The 20487-nt window shown below is 46.5% G+C and overlaps 1 protein-coding gene across 2 annotated transcripts in view; it reads left to right on the forward strand.

Moving 5' to 3' along the window:
• The window catches only part of LOC149348155 (pyridoxal-dependent decarboxylase domain-containing protein 1), a 43319-nt gene that overhangs the window by 9728 nt on the left and 13104 nt on the right, over nucleotides 1-20487 (forward strand). For both annotated transcript variants that reach the window (XM_089587962.1, XM_089587963.1), the window contains exons 4-12: nucleotides 5330-5422; nucleotides 7202-7354; nucleotides 8258-8450; nucleotides 10175-10243; nucleotides 14443-14649; nucleotides 16210-16281; nucleotides 17261-17416; nucleotides 18745-18795; nucleotides 19350-19427. In XM_089587962.1, coding sequence (XP_089444088.1) covers nucleotides 5330-5422; nucleotides 7202-7354; nucleotides 8258-8450; nucleotides 10175-10243; nucleotides 14443-14649; nucleotides 16210-16281; nucleotides 17261-17416; nucleotides 18745-18795; nucleotides 19350-19427 — 1072 coding nt within the window. The remainder of the gene's footprint in view (nucleotides 1-5329; nucleotides 5423-7201; nucleotides 7355-8257; nucleotides 8451-10174; nucleotides 10244-14442; nucleotides 14650-16209; nucleotides 16282-17260; nucleotides 17417-18744; nucleotides 18796-19349; nucleotides 19428-20487) is intronic.

Raw genomic sequence — 20487 nt, forward strand, 5'->3', positions numbered from 1 at the left:
GAAGTTTGTTAGAACAATGACCATCGATACTAACATATTGAAATCGGTTAGATAAATAAGCCGCAACCCAATTAACAATAAAAGAAGGAAGACCTACAGTTTCAAGTTTATGGATAAGTTTATTGTGCGGAACTAAATCAAAAGCTTTCTTAAAATCTAGAAATATGACATCTATTTGGCCGGAATTGTCCAGAACTTGAGCGAAATTATGAATTACGGATGTAAGTTGGGTGACCGTAGAAAAGCCTTTGCGAAAACCATGCTGAAAAGCCGATAATTTGTTGTTGTCATCGAGAAATGTTTTAATGTAATTGGCTACGATATGTTCAAGAAGTTTGCAGCATGAAGAGGTCAACGATATGGGACGGTAATTATTAAACAATGCGGCATCACCTGTTTTGTGTATGGGAACGACACGGGCCACCCTCCAATCGGGTGGTAGACTTGAAGACAAAAGAGAAGCACGAAAAATGATAGCAAGAAAGTGCGAAACCATCTCAGCATAACGATGTAAAAATGAATTAGGTATTTCGTCAGGCCCAGGAGTTGCTTTTGTTTTAAGATTCAAAAGCATTGCAAAAATACCAGGTTGAGATACGAGATCGTGCACAGGCTGGGAACAAGAATCACGAGTTGTGAAATTATTTGCAGGTTGGGAAAACACACTGTGAAAATATGAATTGAACTTGTCAGCAATATATTTTTTGTTGGTGAGCAACGTGCCCTCATGCATCATCGCAGGCAGAGATTTTTTTTCTTTGCTTAAAAAATTCCAAAATTTCTGAGGAGCGTTACGAATAAAATTTGGCAAAATGTTTTGAAAGTAATGTCGCTTAGCAGCCGCAACAGCTTTGGTCAAAGAAGCCTGCTTCATTTGAATGATGTTGTGAGGGACACGGGCTCTCCTTAAGCGTTTAAGTTTTCTTTTGAGATGCAAGATTTCTCGCGTAATCCAGGGATTAGATTTGCCACTTTTTTTAGCTCTTGATGGAATAAATTGGTTGATACAATATGTGCATATGTCTTTAAACTTGGTCCAGAGATCAGATGTGTCAGTTCCGACAAAGGTGCTGAGACACAGATCTAAACAATCTAATACACTCTCATCCCTGGCACGCGAGAAATCTTTTACAAACACAGTTTTGGACGGTACGGCACATTTATCAGCGACGAAATCGCAAGTGAAATACACCAACTCATGATCAGATAGTCCTTGATGGATCGAAACAGAAAACATTTCAAAAGAGCGGTTCACAAAAATCAAGTCAAGAATGGAAGCAGATGAGCCTTGAATACGTGTAGGTTGTCCGACTACCTGTGTCAAATTGTGACACAGCATAATATCAAATAAGTGTTCAGCATTTGCGCAGTGTCGTGAATTAGATGAGGCCAACTCCCAATTAGTGTTAGGTAAGTTAAAATCACCGACAAGAACTACGTTTTTATGTTTGAATGATGACATGTGTTCCGACAAATCGCGTAGAAACTGAGGAGGGGAATCTGGAGCTCGGTAAACAGCAAATAGAAAAATAGAACGGCCCCTAAAAGATAGCTTTAGGGAAATGCTTTCATGGTCATCAATTTGCCGAGTTAAAGTCGCATGAATATTGTTTTTAACCAAAACAGCCACTCCACCACCTCTTGATAATCTGTCACGCCGATAGATTTGATAAGTTGGAGGGAAAACGTCTTTGTTATCTATTTCATCGCGAAGCCATGTCTCCGTAATGATGACGATATGTGGATTGTACCCAAGAAGAAGTGCCTCAAGCTGTTCGCTTTTGTTGATTATACTCCGCGCATTAAGGTTTATAAGTCTTAATTCCTTCTTGATCCGCGTACTACGTCATTCACTTTTTCGTGTGTTCCGCGATGGCAGTTTCACCCTTGTGCTAGTGGTATCATCCCACGAAAACATCTGGCCAGCAACGAGCAACTTATCATTGATTAAGGTCACCTTCATTTTCTTGTCTCTCTCAGTTTTAGTACTATCCCATAATAGTTTTCGTTTCCTGAGGGTTTCCTTTGAGTAGTCATTCTGAATAGATACTTTTTTTCCTTTGAGCTTGTGAGCGTTTTTAAGGACTTTTTGCTTTTCATTGTAATCCTGAAAAAATATGATCACAGGCCTGTTGACAGTGTTCTTTCCTAAACGATGAATTCTACCGACAGAAGTACAATGGACATCAAGTGTTTCCGAGAAAATTTCAGTCAGAACCTTCTGTTTTAGATCAGATTCAGTCTCATCTGGTTCCTCGCTTACACCAAAAACGACTAAATTGGAACGTCTACTGTAATCTTCCATATAGACCAGTTTCGACTGCAAGGCGTGAATTGTGCGTTCCATATTATCAATACGTTCTGTTTGTTTTTCAAAGTCCGCAAAGCGAGAGTTTAAGTCAGATATTGTTTTTTCCAAATCTTCTTGTTGTGTTCTGAGGGCTACAATCTCTGCTGTTAACTTGGAATGAGCTGTAAGCAACTGCTTTAATAGTTCTGTACTGTCCTCATTTGAATTATCAGGCCCAGGGTTACATTCAATGTCACCACATAAAAGCAGCGCGCAAACACAAAACACGTCTTGGGCAATGATAACACAGCGTTGTGGGCACGGCAGGACCAAAAGACCGCGGCAATCACTTCTAATTGTAGTAGAATAACAACCAACCTGTGCAAAGCAGAACAACGAAGCGTAAGGCAACATGCCTATGTGCGGTCCGCAGTGCCCACTGAAGTTGAAGCCTGGCTGTCGGTCTTTTAAACGAAGGTCCGGGCAGGTCACATGGAACGGGGGCGGTGCTTGAAGAAGGTAATCATTCCGCCAGGAAATGAAATCTCCCGCATCTGTTGCCAAATATTCTTGAAGGCACGTGTCGACTGTAGCGGTATCCTGATGAAGAAGCAGTTTGGACGGACCGAGCAGAAAAACCTGTGCAAAGCAGAACAACGAAGCGTAAGGCAACATGCCTATGTGCGGTCCGCAGTGCCCACTGAAGTTGAAGCCTGGCTGTCGGTCTTTTAAACGAAGGTCCGGGCAGGTCACATGGAACGGGGGCGGTGCTTGAAGAAGGTAATCATTCCGCCAGGAAATGAAATCTCCCGCATCTGTTGCCAAATATTCTTGAAGGCACGTGTCGACTGTAGCGGTATCCTGATGAAGAAGCAGTTTGGACGGACCGAGCAGAAAAACCTGTGCAAAGCAGAACAACGAAGCGTAAGGCAACATGCCTATGTGCGGTCCGCAGTGGCTGTTTGTGTGTTGACTATGTGGTTGCTCTTGATGCGACAGCACCATCGAGCAGATAAATCATGATATTAACAAAACTCAAAGGCTCTTTGCCACCTCCGGTGAGAAAAGGGTCAGGAGTAGCTGGTACTGCACCCCTTACAGGAGCGCCCACATCAGGGCTACCTGGGCCATGTTAGTGTAAACGGCACATTCTTGAGACCACGCAGCCTGAGCTGTGTAACCCTTTCATTTTCATTAATTTGCCTCCAGGCTTAGGCCCACCTAGATACTGGCCAGTAGATGAAAGTGTGGATTTTCTTTTCTTTCATGCTGCCATTAGACACTACACTGCCAAAAAACCTTTTGTGTGAAAGTAAAGTTTATTTGGTGAAAACCTGGGCAGTGGTTGTGACCTTTTAAGGTGAAAACTGTGCGTCAGCTATGATTTCTCGCAGTTCCGTCAAGCAAAGCACCTTAATTTATGTACATTATCGGGACTGTCTTAATCGGAACTGGTGCATAATAGTGGAGTAGAGGTTTCCGCGCTTTATTTCAGCGTGCGACACGGTAGCGCTGGAGCTTCTTTTGCGTGTGGCCTCGCACGTGAGGAGGCGTCACCGCACAAAGAGCGAACAGCACAGGATGAGGACGGAACTATACGGAAGAACGGAGGACGGAAAAAAAAGCGAACTTAAGCGAAGGAAGTGCATTGGCGTCGGAGCGGCAAGGCGTCTTGGAAAAAAATTTCCAGCAACAAGGCAATTATCCTTCTAAATGGTGACCTTGGCTGGCTGGCTGATATGCGCGGCCGAAGGATGCTGTTGCAAGGGGCTGACGGCGAAGCGAAAACGAAACTATGTACGCGGCCGCGCACTCGTCCTGTCGACAAATGCCCGCCCATCGTCATTTCTCCTGCGGTTGCACGCACATCAGGCAAGCGCTGGACGCGATGTACAGTAGAACCTCAATTATACGACTTCCGGGGGACCACGTGAAACCGTCCTATAATCCTGGCGTCATATAATTGAGAATCTCACACAAGTGAAGCGTTCGCGTATTAAGCCTGTCTGCTGCCCCGGCTTTCAGAACTTAAATTTTTTTTCCCCGCGTGTTGTAAAAGCGTCCGCTTTCGTTCTGGGAGGATTAGTTCTGAGACCGCGTGCAGCCAGGCTTTTCAGCTGCGAAGGGGTGGCTTTAAACCAGGCAGGCATGCGATCCCGTTCCTGCGGATTAAGTTGACGTCACATGCACCTCGAAGACGATGGTATAGACGAATTGCCAGTAATATGGTTGCTCTAACCCTTTGAAGATGTTTTGCAGCAAGCAGTTTGACCGTGCCAGCGACGTGTCTTTTTGTTCAGGCTTTCTCTAGAATCGCTTTCACTCCGCGGCAGCAGTGTCTATGCCAGGAATTCGCACATAAAGGAAAAAAAGAAAGCACGATGTTCTCCTGTGACACACATGTGCCGGCAGCATGCTTTCTGCAGCGAGGTGCGGCCGCCGGATGACAGCGTGCCATTCACTCCTGGCTTGCCTAGTGTTGCTAGGCCTAACGTGCTCCGCACTGAAAATGCAACGGTATGTGCTTTCGAACTAGCCACCGATGATCATAGAAATGGCGAATCTTGTTACCGCCTCTACAATAACTTCATACTGGTATGAATGTACAGTTGATTTCCCTATGCCTTCGCCAGAGAAGCGCGCGGAAAAACCGCCTCACACAGACGGCCACGGGTCACATGCGTGGAGTCCGAACCGTCGACGGGAGTGTCATTACAGGCCGTTGTGCGCTCGATCGCATTGTTGCGCGCACGCCTCTGCCTTGATTCCGATCTGGAACTTGACACGGAACTTGACTCATGACACGGCGCCACAGTGGGAGCCATCCGAATTAACTGGTGCCACCCGTGCGGCATCCGATTTAACAAGCTTCCGACGCCATGGACTTACACTGGTGTTGGGCGGTACTCCGGCGGCAGTCTAATATTAAACTGTACTTTTGGTTTTTGGTTTTACCGTATACCGGTCCTGAATGTGTGGCGGGCATGCTTGTACCAAGAGATGCTCTACCATCGCATCTTCCTTGTGCCGGTTGTACAGGCCCCTGTCGCTGGACGACATCCGAGCCAGCCTGGAGAACATTGTGCAGCAGCACTGCCTGGCGCAGTCAACTCACGTGAGGGCCTTCTCTGGGTGAGTGCCAGATACATCCTTGACCACGCTCTTCATCAAGAGCAGTGTTCCGCAGGTGCTACCCCGGAAGCACTGTTGCTGCAGGCACGAGATGCCGTGGTAGTGCATGGAATGGACAGTTTAATGCATTCTAGAACCAGACATGTCAGGTGCAAACAAGGTGCATAGGCAATGAATATAGTATTCTGTTTCATGTGTGTGTTTCCTGGTTATGCTTGTCTGCCCTTGGAATGCATTAGAGAGCTTTCAAGAGCAGAATAGTTTTGTTTCACACTGCTTCTCATGGCTAATCTGGAAATTGTAGTTGAATCCAGATGGGGCTGTTGACACATCAAGGAGCCGGGAAAAATTCAGAAGTCACTGAGGACATTGATAGAAAGTCTACTGGCTAAGGGAGCTTTGCGAGGCTGAAGGCGACTCATAGAAATAAAAAATGACGATCTGTTTGCGTAGTTAGGCCAAATGCGAATTAGGTGCACTAGCAGTTCGGTTTTCACTCCAGTTGCAGTGTTTCTATCTGTTGTACTAAGATAGAAGTTACTCAGATAGCAATAATGGGTTAATGCCCATATACTATGTGAAATTGGTTATTATCTACCTAACTTTTCTAGATCCCTGGGAGTCCTCTTATCACTCCTGACACCCATACGAAGACAAGTCCTCTTGCAGAAACGTTGTCAAGCATGCTGAGGTTCTTGCCTCCCTCGTTCACTTTGTGATTGTCAGGAACCACCTGACCAATCTCTCTCTACCATGCACTCCCAGCACAGTGGTGCAACGGTTAAGTGATGCCCCACTGCCCTGCGATGGCAGGTGCTGCTGCCATCCGTGGGACTTGAGAGCAACTTCGTGTGACCAATCATTTATTGATCTCAGTCTTCTCACAAAGGGCACGTCCCAGGTGCATATTGCACTGCAGAGAAGTTGTCGCGACAGCTCTCTTGTGTAGCGTTCTTGTTCTTCATGCCATATTCCCTAGACCCAGTCCGCTCGTATGTATGCGTATCAGTATAGTTCTGATAGGCTTCGCTCCCTTTCCCTTATGAATTGCAAAGGAGTGGCTGCATTTCCTTTATTCTCTTGTCATTTATTTTTTTTATGCTTCACCCCTTTGCACCGAAGCACTGCAGAGAAGCCACTATGACGTGCAACTCCCTGCTATATTTCAGCTCCTCATGTCATGTGAACTCCGGTTTGGCTCACTCTTAAAATTCGCATATGCGCGGTTGCTCGCTAAAGGTATGATAAGACTGGAATTTGTTCAAATTTTGAAGGTACTGGCTGGAAGGTTGTGTTATCTGGGTACATATTAAATGGAGCGATGTAGTGTAACTCTGTAGGACATTTTTATTGCCCGTGATTTTGAGTGCACGCATGAATCGGGGGCTTATTAGGAAGGTTTTATTGATTATTGGCACTCTTATTTATTACTTTCTTGTTCAGTTGATGTTGATTTTGGTATTGTGTATTGAGCAAACTGAAAATTGCTTGCCAAATGGTGCAGTCTGGCTTGAGATGTTTCTGGCTAGTAGGTGTCTGGCCAGTACATTTTCTTGCCAAACATTGCTAATGCTTCATGCTACCTTCGTCTTCTTGCAAAAGTGTTGCATGGTCAAAGCAATTGTGCAGACGTTGCTAGAAGTTAGTACTGCAGCAAATTGCTTCTGACACCGATGTCTGATTTCACTGGCACAACCCATTTCATTTTCATCTGCAACCAGAGTTCTGTTAACATTGCTGTCAAAGGCGGTGTGCTTAACAGTGGTTCGCTAATTCCAGGGATATGCTGCGGCGACTGGATGACGCTGGCAAGGCGGTGGTTGCCTCGCATGCCCTGGCAGCATACCTCTCCACGCTGGAGGGCGCGGCACTACGCAAGGTGACGGCACGCATAGTCTCGGACACTGGCCTCTGGGTTTCCCGTCTCTTTAGGTGAGTAGCCAGGTTATGGCTCCTCTGTCCTTGCAAAGTAAAAAAAAAAAATTTTCTGATTATGCCTGAAGGGACCGGCAACTGACCAAAATTTGATCCGAGGTTATGGCGGAAATGAAAAGATCTTGTTTGACGTTATAAGAATTGAGCACCGTAAGATCAAATGGACAAAGATTTATGAATCTGTCTTGGAGTTGAAAGTCACATAAAACAGACCGATGGAGCGTTTTGCAGTGAAATGCTGCTGTTATTGGTATATCCCCGCTGTGCGACCACATCTCTTTAAAACGTTACAAGTTTTCAAGTCTCTTTTTTTTTTTTTCTGAAGTCGTGATATTTTATTATAGTTTACTGTCTCTCGAGGGCATCCTTCGATGAATTATGTTCCCATTACGCCACCGATGGAGTGCTTTGAGATTTCGTTACTACGTAGATGGTGTTGATTGGGAGTTTAGGCATTGACAAGGCTCTCAAGATGCTCGCAACAGTTGCACTGTCTGTGGCACCAGGGTTGCCGCCATGCAAGTGCCCTTCTCTTGGTAGTTAGTGTGACTAGGGCGGTTGCGACATTGCAGGAAAGTGAACCCAAGGGGACAGAGCTTGGTGAGTCTCCACAAGAGATACGGAGACAAAATCGTGGTCTGAGCTAGTTGGTACATCTCCACAACTTCACCAGCGCTGCGACGAGGAACAAAGACAGAGAAGGAAGAACAGGGACAAGCGCTTGTCCCTGTCCTTCCTTCTCTGTCTTTGTTCCTCGTCGCAGCGCTGGTGGAGTTGTGGAGATACGGAGAAGTGGTGACCTTTTACAATATGTATTGATCTGCTGATGGGAGGGTTTCTCTGTGCAGTCTTGTGTCAGCATTTGTGAGCGCTCTTTTGTGGGTGGGTGGGTGGGTGCAGGTTCTTTGACTCGTCGGTGTTCTTCCACGAGGAGTCCCGGGAGGGCCTGGTGCGTGTCTGCCGGCTGGCCCTGCATGCCAAGTACCCCCGCCTCTCCCAGGGGGAGGGGTACCACGCCCTGGCCGCCCGGCCCCCCGTGCTCTACATCGGGGCCCACACCCGCACCAGCCTGGGACACCACCTCTGCTCACAGGTTGGTGGCACACTCACTCATCTCACCTCGCTCACAGTCAGTCACACTCTCATCAGTTGAGGTAAGCAGCTGAAGTGGTGGATCCCTGCCAGTGTAGTGCAGGGTATCAGAGGCTTGTGGAAAGGTTCATGGTCCTTTTATAAGATAAGATAAGATAAGAATTTATTGGGTATATATTGGTTGCATAAATTCACTATACAGTCCCTTGGTTGCGCAGCCTACATCTTCACAACCCTGCCAGTGTAGTGCAGGGTATCAGAGTCTTAGGGAAAGGTTCATGGTCCTTTTATAAGATAAGAATTTATTGGGTATATATTGGTTGCATAAATTCAGTATACAGTCCCTTGGTTGCGCAGCCTACACCTTCACAACCCTGCCAGTGTAGTGCAGGGTATCAGAGTCTTAGGGAAAGGTTCATGGTCCTTTTATAAGATAAGATAAGAATTTATTGGGTATATATTGGTTGCATAAATTCAGTATACAGTCCCTTGGTTGCGCAGCCTACACCTTCACAACCCTGCCAGTGTAGTGCAGGGTATCAGAGTCTTGTGGAAAGGTTCATGGTCCTTTTATAAGATAACATAAGATAAGAATTTATTGGGTATATATTGGTTGCATAAATTCAGTATACAGTCCCTTGGTTGCGCAGCCTACACCTTCACAACCCTGCCAGTGTAGTGCAGGGTATCAGAGTCTTATGGAAACGTGCATGACCTTTTATAAGATAAGATAAGAATTTATTGGGTACATATTGGTTACATAAATTCAGTATATACAGGCGAGGGTCCCAAAGTCAAGCGACTGTCACGGGACCCCCCCCGGTAGATTAATACTATAACTTGAATAAAAAACAAGCAGCATCACAGACAGGTACAATTAGCAGTAATAACAATGGTAATTTAAATGAGTAATATTTATATAATGAGAATGAATTAGATTAGCATGGCAAAACAGACAAGCAAAACAAGAATAACAACCCACTATAAATAATATTGTGCAAAATACAGCGTTGTGAAATGGCATATAAAGAAACAATTGAGAATGCAAGGATACAGTTGTCAAACCACAAAAAAAAAAAAAAAGTAGAAATTTCTAGCAAATACTTAAGGACGAATTTTATAAGGTGAATAGAAGCAGTTCACTCCACATTTTGCTAGTTCTTGCTCTTCGCACTGGACAGTGCTGTTTGAAGGGGCAGACTAACGGGTGACCTTTGGAGGAGGCAGTCGCGGGAGGGAGTCCTATTATAGCAATGCATTCCTAAGACCTTCTTCATTGAAAAAAATTTTTTTCTGGTTTCCTCACAAAAAATTTTGCTGCCGATGGTAGAGGGAGCCCTTCTCTTGCCTAGATCCACCCCTAACTGTATGACACTGGAAGTTGCATCTGAGTACTTTGCAAGGGCTGCTTTGCTTTTATGGCCTCCAAGTGGGCATTGTTTGCATTATCGTTGTTAGTGTCTGTGTGATACCCCTGAGACTGTGGTGTACATGAAAAAATTTTGCGCAGCCTTTTCTTTTGCTTTTTTTTTTGGCGCTGCAGCAACAAAAAGATTTGGTTGGTTTGCACAGCCTATCTCGTTTCTTGTGGTTTTAACACAAGTGCTGTCTGTTATTAGCTGAAAAACTGCTTTATGACCATTGTTTGGCTGAGTCATGACATTGTGCGTGGATTCAGTGGGCGATGTTCAACCGCTGGTCACATGTGCTCGTTGTTCTGTGTAGCTGGGACTCCCCGTGTCCTGCCTGAGGATGATACCCCTGACTGGGACGCCTGGCTCCCTTTACCAAACAGTGAGTATCTGTCGATCTCTTACAGTACTAATAGTTGCCCAGAAGGCTTTGTCCACAGCCACAGTGTTGACATCGTTGACACCATTGTCTTTAAACGAAACACACCTGTCTTGACTGCTTGGTTGTTTAGAGTGCTATCCAAGCAAGCCAGGCAAGCCTTCTCACAAAAGTGCTCCTTTTTAATGTCTGCCAGGTAGCCCCTCTTCCCAAGCATGTGGGGCAGTGAAGGAAACTACGTGGAGTGGTCATCCATGTAGGGTGTAGCCACTCTGGAGAATGTGCTGTGCAGGGTCGGTCACTTGTAGTGGGAACACTTAAGCATATGGCTTTTCGGCTTGCACAGCGCTTTCTGCAGGCATCTTGCGGGGAGAATGTCGCTATACGAGGTAACAGTGCATCAGCTCTATGATGCTCCAACAGATGCAGCAGCCTGAACTGCCGAGCCTACGCTGAAGTATTCTATGAATGATTGACCCTGTAGAGTGTTGTGGCCCTGCAGTGGATGCTGTTCATTTTTGCAGTAACGCTGTTAAAGGTGCACTGAAGAGGAATCTGAACTTTTTTTTTTTTTGCCGCGGAAACTCGATCTACACGTTCCTAGCTTTCTTAGAAACTTCGATTGATTGCCCTGTGTGGCCGGTTTTCCTAATTAAATCGAATTAACGTCCGGCTCTCGCCTTTTTTTTTCGAATTCTCCCCCGTACGGTGGGCAGAGTCGACCAATGCGTGGAGTGCCTTTCACCCAGTCCCGTGGCGGCTTGCCGCTCTGCCATTGGCGGAGTAATACGTAGTAGTGCGTAGCAGCAAATAGTCACGCGCATATTTTTATTTCTGAGAGCTTATTTTGTGGCTATATTATCTGCGAATGAAACTTTATTCACGGAAACCTAAAAAAACAAAATAAAGCGAAAGCAAAGCCTCCACGGAGCTGGCTGAAAGGAACTTCATGCGTTGGTCGACTCCGCCCACCGTACGGGGAGAATTCAAAAAATAAAGGCGGGAGCCGGTCGTTAATTCGATTTAATTAGGGAAATTGGCCACACAGGGCAATAAGTCGCAGTTTCTAAGAATGCTAGGAACGTGTAGATCGAGTTCCCGCGGCAAAAAGACAAGTTCAGAATCCTCTTCAGTGCACCTTTAAGCGCCCATTCCTCGAGTTGAGCATCAGTGTTGCCTTTGCTGTAACTGGAGGATTGTTACCATGGAAACCACTATACGCGTGGACAAATTCTTTTGGCAGTGCAGTAGAGGCTAGGCAGGAAGGGAAAGAGAGGGCCTTTTGTACCCGTGTTGTGGTGGTGGATCTTTTCGGGCTAGAAAGGCAGAGGGGTGAAAGGGGGGAATCTATGGAGCTGAGTAACGAACAACACGGCAGAGGTACAAAACCCTTCTCCTCTCTTTTCCTGCCTAGTGCCTACTGCATTGCCAAAAAAAGTTGTCCACGAGTGTAGGAGTTTTGGTTACCGTGGAAGGAGGGGACTAGCTCTGTAACCGCCAAGGAGGGTGGTAATGGGCGGTACCCACGGTAACCACCTGGGGTTGCTATTGAAGGAGGTTGGTGCCACGAGAGGGGTGCTCGCAAAATGAAAGCACTTCTATGGCTTTGTAGAACATTCCCCTTGCGGAGTATTCAGTTGTCCAGTGAGTTTTTCTGTTTGTGTTTTTAGGGAGCTGATCTGCTACAGTCCAACCTCATTATATAATGAAACGGTTTATAATGAAATAATGGATGCGACGAAGCAGTGACGATTCCTCTTGGAAGCTCAGTCAGCATGGGCAATAGCGAATCTATGGCTATAACGAAGTAATTGTCGAGCCCCTTCAGCTTCGTTATAATGAGGTTCAACTGTTCTTTTAATGCATTAGCATTACTGCTGTCATCTTTGCAAGTTCTGTGTGGTAGTGTCAGGTTGAAGTCACGGAGTGGAATATGGACAGAGGGGTGGGGGAGAGTGGCCAATCAGAATTAGTGGTAGAAGTCTCATGGAGAGGAGGATGCACTGGACCAGTCAGATGGGGAGTGGGTGGGAGGGCACAAGAAGTTAGTAGTGGTGCCCACTTGAGTCCCGTACTTCAGAATGGTTGGAGCTATACTGAGAGTTCTCCTGTCTCTGAAGCCATTGGGCTTGTATGCAGCGAATGCTGCCAGTTGTAACAGCATCGACAGGTAGGAGACTAGTAATGGATTTTAAGGCATAGCCTTTAATGACATGGCCTTTAATGCCTCATCGCTGTAAGCAGGAGTTGTCGACAGAAGTGTCACGCTTTTCGATTGGTAGAAATGGTCGTGACGTCACAGTGCGCGAATTTCAAACGGGGCCAATTGTACTTTGGCTAGTAATCACGCAACCAATTAAAGGGATCGTATAGTGATGCTCCAAGTAAATGGGACTGAGTTTAGTTAATTGCTTAATTAACCAAGCAGCCTAACTTTTGTAGTCAGACCAAATAAATAAATAAAACTGAGTGCGAAATTGGTCGAGTTGGGAATCGAGCCAGGGCCTCTGGAGTGGGAGACCAGCACGCTAACCGCTCCGCCATGCCAGCTCGATGGTTTGGAATGAACAAAGGCGCGTCTAGTGAATACGGTGTCTTCCTTCACTCCCATCTTCCTCCCTTCCCTTAGGGTGAGGTTTAGGTGTCCACAGAGATATGGGCGACAGATACTTTTCCTTTCCTCAAAAACCAATTTACCATCGAGCAAGACATAGAGCCGAACGAGCGATGGCGTTCTGTGGACTCCCTGGCAGCGTTGCAAGAGGCTGTTGCGTTCCACTCTTAGAGGTGAAGCTTAACATCTTAACCACACATCAGTGACACAGGCAGCAACACCGCGCTTAAGGCTTCCGCCCCTCCGCACTTTAGGTCAGCAAAGTGCCCCCCTGAATTTTTTTGCTCCGTTCAGTCGGTGGCGCAGAAGCCTGCATGAGCTTCTATGGCTAAGAAGAGTGCAGCAGTGGGTAGCTGGGGATCCCAACATTCAGTGCAGCAGAGATGTCACTGTGGAGGCAAAGCGTCTGAAGTGACAAATGGAGAGCTAGTGTCGGCAATTTCAGTCCATCCACACAAATTGGTTGCATAATGCAGTCACTAAGGCTAACGCGTACACCACCGCATTGTCTGTGAATTTTTCCATACCGAGGGGGAGTGGAAGGTTTGGAAAACTTTCATGTTTCGTTGACATGGTTTTGCCCAGTTTGTGCATCCCTCCTGTATTTTCATCCTTGGGTTGCTGTTCCTTGTTTATTCACATAGTTGATTGCTCAGTCCCGTAGCAGGGGGGTTAGAAATGTGACAGTCTGAGCATGAATGAATTAATTATTTAAAGCATCGAAATGAATTGTTGGATGAGGTATGAACAATCTTAATGGCAAGCTGTTTGAGTTTCAAGAGGGTCTGAACAAGACAATAAATAACTATCGCGTGTTGCGCAAATAAACGCATGCGGTAGAATGCTTCTCCCAGCTAAACGGGCGCATTGTTCGAGCTAAAATTTCGCACAGAAATGGCATTTGGTCGGCAGTATTGTTTTATACCACGTTTGCTTGGGGTACTCACCTGATTCAAACAGAATAAGTTGGATATTCACATCGTCTGCGGCAACGACGAAGGAAATTAAGCCGCTCTGTCAACGATCGCACCGGTGGCGCCATCTCGTTTGTTGGCTGTGAAGATTCAGCAGAGCAGAGAGGTTCGGAAGGTTTGAAGACGCTCTTTCGACTGTTTTTTTAATGGTCACAGAAAACTTAATGTGCTGAAAACTTGGCTTGGCCAAGCTAAGTTTTCTGTGACCATTAAGAAACCGGTTGAAAGAGCGTCTGCAAATCTTCCGAATCGCCCTTCTTTGCTGAATCTTCACGACCAACAAACGAGATGGCGCCACCGGTGCGATCGTTGACAGAGCGGCTTACTTTCCTTCGTCGTCGTCGCAGATGATGTGAATATCCGACTTATTCTGTTCGAATCAGGTAAGTACCCCAAGCAAACATGGTATAAAACAATTCTGCCGACCAAATGCCATTTCTGTGCGAAATTTTAGCTCGAACAATGCGCCCGCTTAGCTGAGAGAAGCATTTTATGGCATGCGTTTATTTACGCAACACGCGATATGTAGCTGTTGGGTGTGAGAGGAGAGGAGCCAGACTAGCCCCAAGAGAAATCACTGTGGAGCTCTTCCTGGTGCCTCTTCTTTCCCTCAGGACCTGGTGGCCCTGGAGCAGTGCATGGATGAGGATGTGGCCCAGGGGCGTGTGCCGACGCTGGTGGTGGTGAGTGCGGGCTCCCCGGCCGTCGGACTGGTGGATCCCCTGCAGGGCCTGCAGGACCTGTGCAAGCGGCACGAGGCCTGGCTGCACGTGGAGGGCCACGCCCTGGCCGCCCTGTGCCTCGTCTCGGTGCCCAACCTGGTGGGTCCTTCTTTCTCCCTCTCTTCACCGTGACGCACAGTGCTTCTTTTACAGTGAAAGCTCTCTTGTAGCTTTTGTTTAGCCATGTAACCTCGCATTCTGTAGACAGCGCAATCCACAGCTTCAACTGTAAGACCTTTAATAATTTTGTGATTAAGGGGGGACGAGGGTCTTAAAGCTGACCTTTTTATTTGTGGCTAGAATCTCATGAAATTTTGCACACAGATGCGTATCTCTCTTCTTATTCCAAAAATGTAGTCATAATTGAGCTGGTGGTCATAGATCAAAAGTTATCTTAAATTCTACAGTGTAGTTAGGTAATTTCTTACGCAGCTTTAATGAACTTTCTCACTGCATTTTGTTTCATTTAATTACATGAATTGATAGCCAGTGAGTTCCCATACCCGATGACATTCTTACTTTTTTCGTTTAGGCCATGTATAAACAGCAATTTACAATTAGCTTAACGAGCTGCAGTGTCAGATACTGCGACCTTTTACTCTTGACACAGTATATGAGGATGACATGCTTTTAGAGAAAAACGAAGAATGTCATCGGGTTTGGGAATTCGCTGGCTATCAATTCATGTAAATAAAAGCAACAAAATGCAATGAGAAAGTTCATTAAAGCTGCGTAAGAAATTACCTAATTACATTCTACACTTTGTAAGATTTAAGAGCACCAGCTCAATTATGATTGCATATTTGGAACCAGAAGAGAAAAACGCATCTGTGTGCAAAATCTCATGAGATTCTAGACACAAATAAAAAAGTTAGTTTTAAGACCCTCATCCCCCCTTAAATTAATTTAGGTTACTTCAGTTCAGTTCAGTTGTCACCTTTTGCAGTTGGCAGGTAGCAAAGTGGATAGAGGGAAGTCTCCCTCTCCACACTTGGGGTAAGAGGGAGAGGGAAAGTGCTAGAGTAAAGAGAAAGAGGTAGGGAGGGAACGGGAGGTCAGATCAGATTTTACCGATTTGCAAGAGCACCACCAGGCTTTCTCCTAGGGCTGGTGACGTAGATTTCATGGCCAAATTCCTCTGATTGGTGCACTAAGCTCATGAACTTAGCTCTACATATTTTAATCTTCTTGCTGTCAGATGGCGTTGTAGGTGCTGATTGCTTTTTTGCGCATTTGCAGAGCTGGGCTGAGGGCCCATAGTGGGAATGCCACTACTACTCGCATAATAGATGCACTCTTTCTTTTCCCTAATAAAGGTCATGAGAAGTGGGCGCATGCATCAATCATACGGTGCTGTATATTAGCGAAAATTTGTTTTGACAGTCAGAACAGCAGGCCCATTCATTATGAAAGTGGATTTTTCAGTATTCTGGAAAATGCGCTATTTCCATAAAGGCACTGGGCCCTCTGCTGTGGTGCAATATCATTAGACACTTTGAGCAGTTTGGTGTGAAGTGCCATTTGTCAAGATAACTTGTGACCGTGGGCAGTCTACGTGTGCACATGTAAAGCGTGGCAAAACCCACTGGGTAGGAATGCATCAATTGTAACATGAAACTTTGCACTGGAAATTCAGCTCTTTCTTTTTTTGTTCTGCAGCCTGCCCGCACGGGAGACAGTGTGTCACTTCCACTTGGCACCTGGCTGGGCCTGCCATCCGTGCCGTACGTTGTATCCTACGACGAGTCTTGCGCGTTACTTTGGTGGCATGGGTTTGGAAAACAAAGTGTTGTGGCAAACCTGCTTTGATGCTTGAAGTAAACATCTGTTGAGCCAGACAAACACCACCTTCTTTCCTGTCGAGTCTAATATGCCTCGCTTCTATCTGGCTGGGCTGCATTGCACTTGTGGTTCTTGTAAATATGACACTTCTTTACTGCTGCATTATCAGCTCATGCAGTTTACAACAAAAGAGCATAAAACTGTGCCCTTTCAGACTCCAGGTCCCATCAGGACCCATTAGAGCCATGGCTTAGTGCTGTAATTTATTGCAGCCGCCCATGACTGCTAAATCTCTGGTTAGGTCTGTGGTTCGGACTCCTCGCTTAGCAGGGGTACAATAATTTTATTTTCAGTGACTGCATATTGTTTTTGCGCCTGTTGACTAAAAGTGTATGATGGTAAACTGCGTCAGGGCACTTGGTGTTCTTACTAACCTTTAGGTTAGCTTGAATATTCAGCTGAAACAGTAAGCTTGTTAGGCCAGTTGGTGACCCGTACTTGGGAAATAGAGAGCATATAACATGATACAAGGCACGAAGAACGTGATGGTGATACAATGAACGTACAGTCTTTGTCAAAAGTAACCAGGCTGCATGGTTTACCTCTAGCTCGTGCAGTGGAGCCCTTACAGCTTCCCTGAAGCTGTAAGGGTTGTTAAAGGTAAGGACTGGGGGTCTTCTCACCTTCCAGCACCTTCTGATCTTTAGGAAAGCCACAAGGGCTCCACTGTGCAAGCTAGAAGCAAACCATGCAGCCTGGTTACCTTTGACAAAGACGGTACATGAGTGCTTGTCCTGTCTTCTTTTGTACCTTGCATTTTGAGCTGTTTTTTTTATGTGCCAAACTGAGTAGGCACAGTATGAGAAAGTGTTGGGATAATACAGCTCTAGCGAAGTGTTCTCCTTGACGAGGGCCCCTCCTCCTCAAGACGCTGTACAAGACGAGCGAGGCAGCCCTGGCCCATGCGGCCGGCCTGAGCTCGTTCAGCGTCCACACCAAGCTGCAGTGCCTGCCCCTCTGGGTGGGCCTGCAGAGCCTGGGGCACCAGGGGCTGCTGCAGCGGGTGCTCCACTGCCTGCGGCTGGTGGGTGCTCCTGCTCCTCTTCTCTTTTTCCTCCTCCTCTCTTTTGAGGAGGAAGCCTTTAATGCCTCGTTGTTGTAAGCAGGGGTTGTCGACAGAAATGTCACGCTTTTCAATTGGTCGAAACGGTCGTGACGTCACGGTGCGCGAATTTCAAACGGAGCCAATTGTACTTTGGCTAGTAACCATGGCATCAATTAAAGAGATGGTGTAGTGATGCTCCTAGTTAGTGGGAATGAGTTTACTTAACGGCTTAATCACCCAATTAGCCTAATTAACCTTTCTAGTGAGGTCAGGTAAATAAATAAAACCGAGTACGAAATTGGTCGAGTTGGGGAATTGAACCCCGGTCTCCGGAGTGGGAGACCAGCATGCCAACCACTCCGCCATGCCAGCTCCATGGTTTGGAATGAACAAAGGCGCGTCTAGTGAATATGGTGTCTTTGTCTTTGGCTTCGTTCACTCCCATCTTCCTCCCTTTTACTGGGAGGTTCAGGTGTCCACTGAGGTATGCAAGGTTCAGGTGTCCAGGGAGGCATGCCAGACCAATATACATTTCCTTTCCTCAAAAACCAATTTACCGAGGAGCAAGGGGTAAAACCGAACGGGCGATGGCATTCTGTGGACTCCCTGGCAGCGTTGCAAGACGCTGTCGCTTTTCACTCTTAGAGGCGAAGCTTAACATCTTAACAACGCATCAGTGACACAAGCAGCAACACTGCGCTTAAGGCTTTCGCCTCACCGCACTTTAGGTCAACAAAGTGCCCCCCTGATTTTTTTGAGGTGCCTTGGTGGACCCAGTTTGGTGCCTGTTTTTCACGGGAGCACTTTTTCATATGCTAAACCCCGTATATGATGTATTCATGCTCTGTAGTATATGCACTGGAAGGCTTCTGCTGCAGGAGGAACGGTTGTTCGGATATGCTGGCTTCCATGCGGCCGTCACTGTCACTTCAGTGCACGTGGTGGCTGAGGCACACACTCTGATATTTCTCTTTTCTTTTAACTTGCTCTTGCTTGCTGCATTTTGTATCTGGACACCCAATTACAGCTGTTTCTATAAAACTGGGGCGCAATCCTGAAAGATAGAACTCGTTTCTTGATTTTAGTTGTGAGCTACTCTGCTCCTGTATAGTGGGGAGATTGTAGTGTGCCCTACAGCTTAGCCCACTCTTCATTATGCAGATAAGGAGGGAGGGAGAGAGACTTTGATGAATACAGGAGAGGTCCATTCAGATAAGGTGTTCTATAGCGAGTGATGTCAGGCAGCAGTGTCCTCGGTGTTTGTGCTTCTGTGTTTTGTTCAGTGTTTCTTTTCTTTTCTTGTGCAGAGTGAGATGCTGCGAGAACGCCTGGACCAGGTTGCAGAAATCGAAGTAGTGGTAAGCTGCTGTTTCCATCTCATGACTAGCACGGCTCAGGTCAGGCTGCAGTATTATTAGCATGCGCAGCGTGTGCAGCTGTTGCAGCCAGGGTTGTAATGCAGTTCTGGGGGTCGGCAAGCATGCGGCTGACTTCACTTGACCAACAAGTTGGGCAGTCAGTACAGCATCCAGAACATTCACCTCACGTTTGTAGCAGATTTGCAGGGAAGCATGTAGGAAACAGTAGAGGCAAATGCTTCTACTCTGCCCAAATCTGTTTTATTTCTGAAACTGCTCACGGTGCACCTCCTTTTTGTGGCCGCCACGGTGGCTCAGTGGTTATGGTGCTCGGCTGCTGGCCCGAAAGACGCGGGTTCGATCCCGGCCGCGGCGGCTAGAATTTCTTTGGAGGAGCAATTCTAGAGGCCCGTGTACTGTGCGATGTCAGTGCACGTTAAAGAACCCCAGGTGGTCGAAATTTCCGGAGCCCTCCACTACGGCGTCTCTCATAGCCTGAGTCGCTTTGGGACGTTAAACACCATAAACCAAACCATCCTTTTTGTGTCTTACAGGGTAGGCCCCGAGCAGTGTCCAAAGAAGGCCAAGTGCTGTCCCTGGCTGATGTTGTGACCAAGTCCGTCGGAACTTTGGTGAGAGCCAGTGGGTCTTTAAATTCCTGGCTTTGTGTTGTATTTGGGTGATTAATTTCTCGGTTTGTTAGTACTGTCACTGCACATCCTAAAGAAATGCATTTGGTAGTGGAGCGAAATTGGCATTGGCAATGAAAAAGCTGGGTCAGTGGACACCTAAATTGCGCGCTCAGGTACATGGCGATGGTGTCCACCAGCAAAAAACTGTGCCTTTGCACAATATTTCAGGCTTAGCAATGCTAAACTTCCAGCCATTCATTTTCAGCAGTATATTTTTTAATTGTTCGAGAGCTGGTAACGAAGCGATTCAGTGTCTCCATTTCTTTTTACTCACTGCTTGGCACTGAGATGGTTCTTTAATGTGATCATGCCACTTTGAAATGCTGCTGTTTTGTTAATGTTTGGTTTTGTATGCTCAAAATTGTGATATTTCTTTCTACTGCAGGCATGCAAGGTTGCAAATCTGGCATTGTGGAATGTTTAGAAGTGGCATTGTGAGAGGGGAATTCCAGTTTACGTATCGTAGAATCTCTGTGATATGATTACGGTTGACACGAATTCGTGGAAGTTCCTGTACAAAGTGTATTGTGTACAATGTGTGAAATATCGGTTATTCCGAACACAATCCCGTGGCACTACGGATGACGCGAATGCACGAGACATGGCTGCAGCCTTGAGCACTGAGTGCTGCCTTTCGGAATGCCAACGTCATGATCATCAGTCATGTGGTGCGCACTATGAGCAGTGAACGGTGGCCTTGCAGCTGTAAATAATCTTGTCAGCTGTGCACAGATCGGCATGAATGCATTTCGGGTGTATCTACATACGGTATTAAAGCGAAAGCCTTTAATGCCTCATACTGTCGTTAGCAGACGCGTCGGCAGTCGTGCCGACAGACGCGTCAGCAGGAATGTCGACAGACGCGTCGGCAGCCGTGTCAACAGATGCGCCGGCAGGAATGTCGACAGACGCGTCGGCAGCCGTGTTGACAGACGCGTCGGCAGCTGTGTCGACAGACGCGTCGGCAGCTGTGTCGACAGACGCGTCGGCAGGAATGTCG

The sequence above is a fragment of the Amblyomma mixtum genome, chromosome 4, assembly GCF_055824585.1.
Source record: "Amblyomma mixtum isolate Tamu chromosome 4, ASM5582458v1, whole genome shotgun sequence".
Lineage (NCBI taxonomy): Eukaryota > Metazoa > Arthropoda > Arachnida > Ixodida > Ixodidae > Amblyomma > Amblyomma mixtum.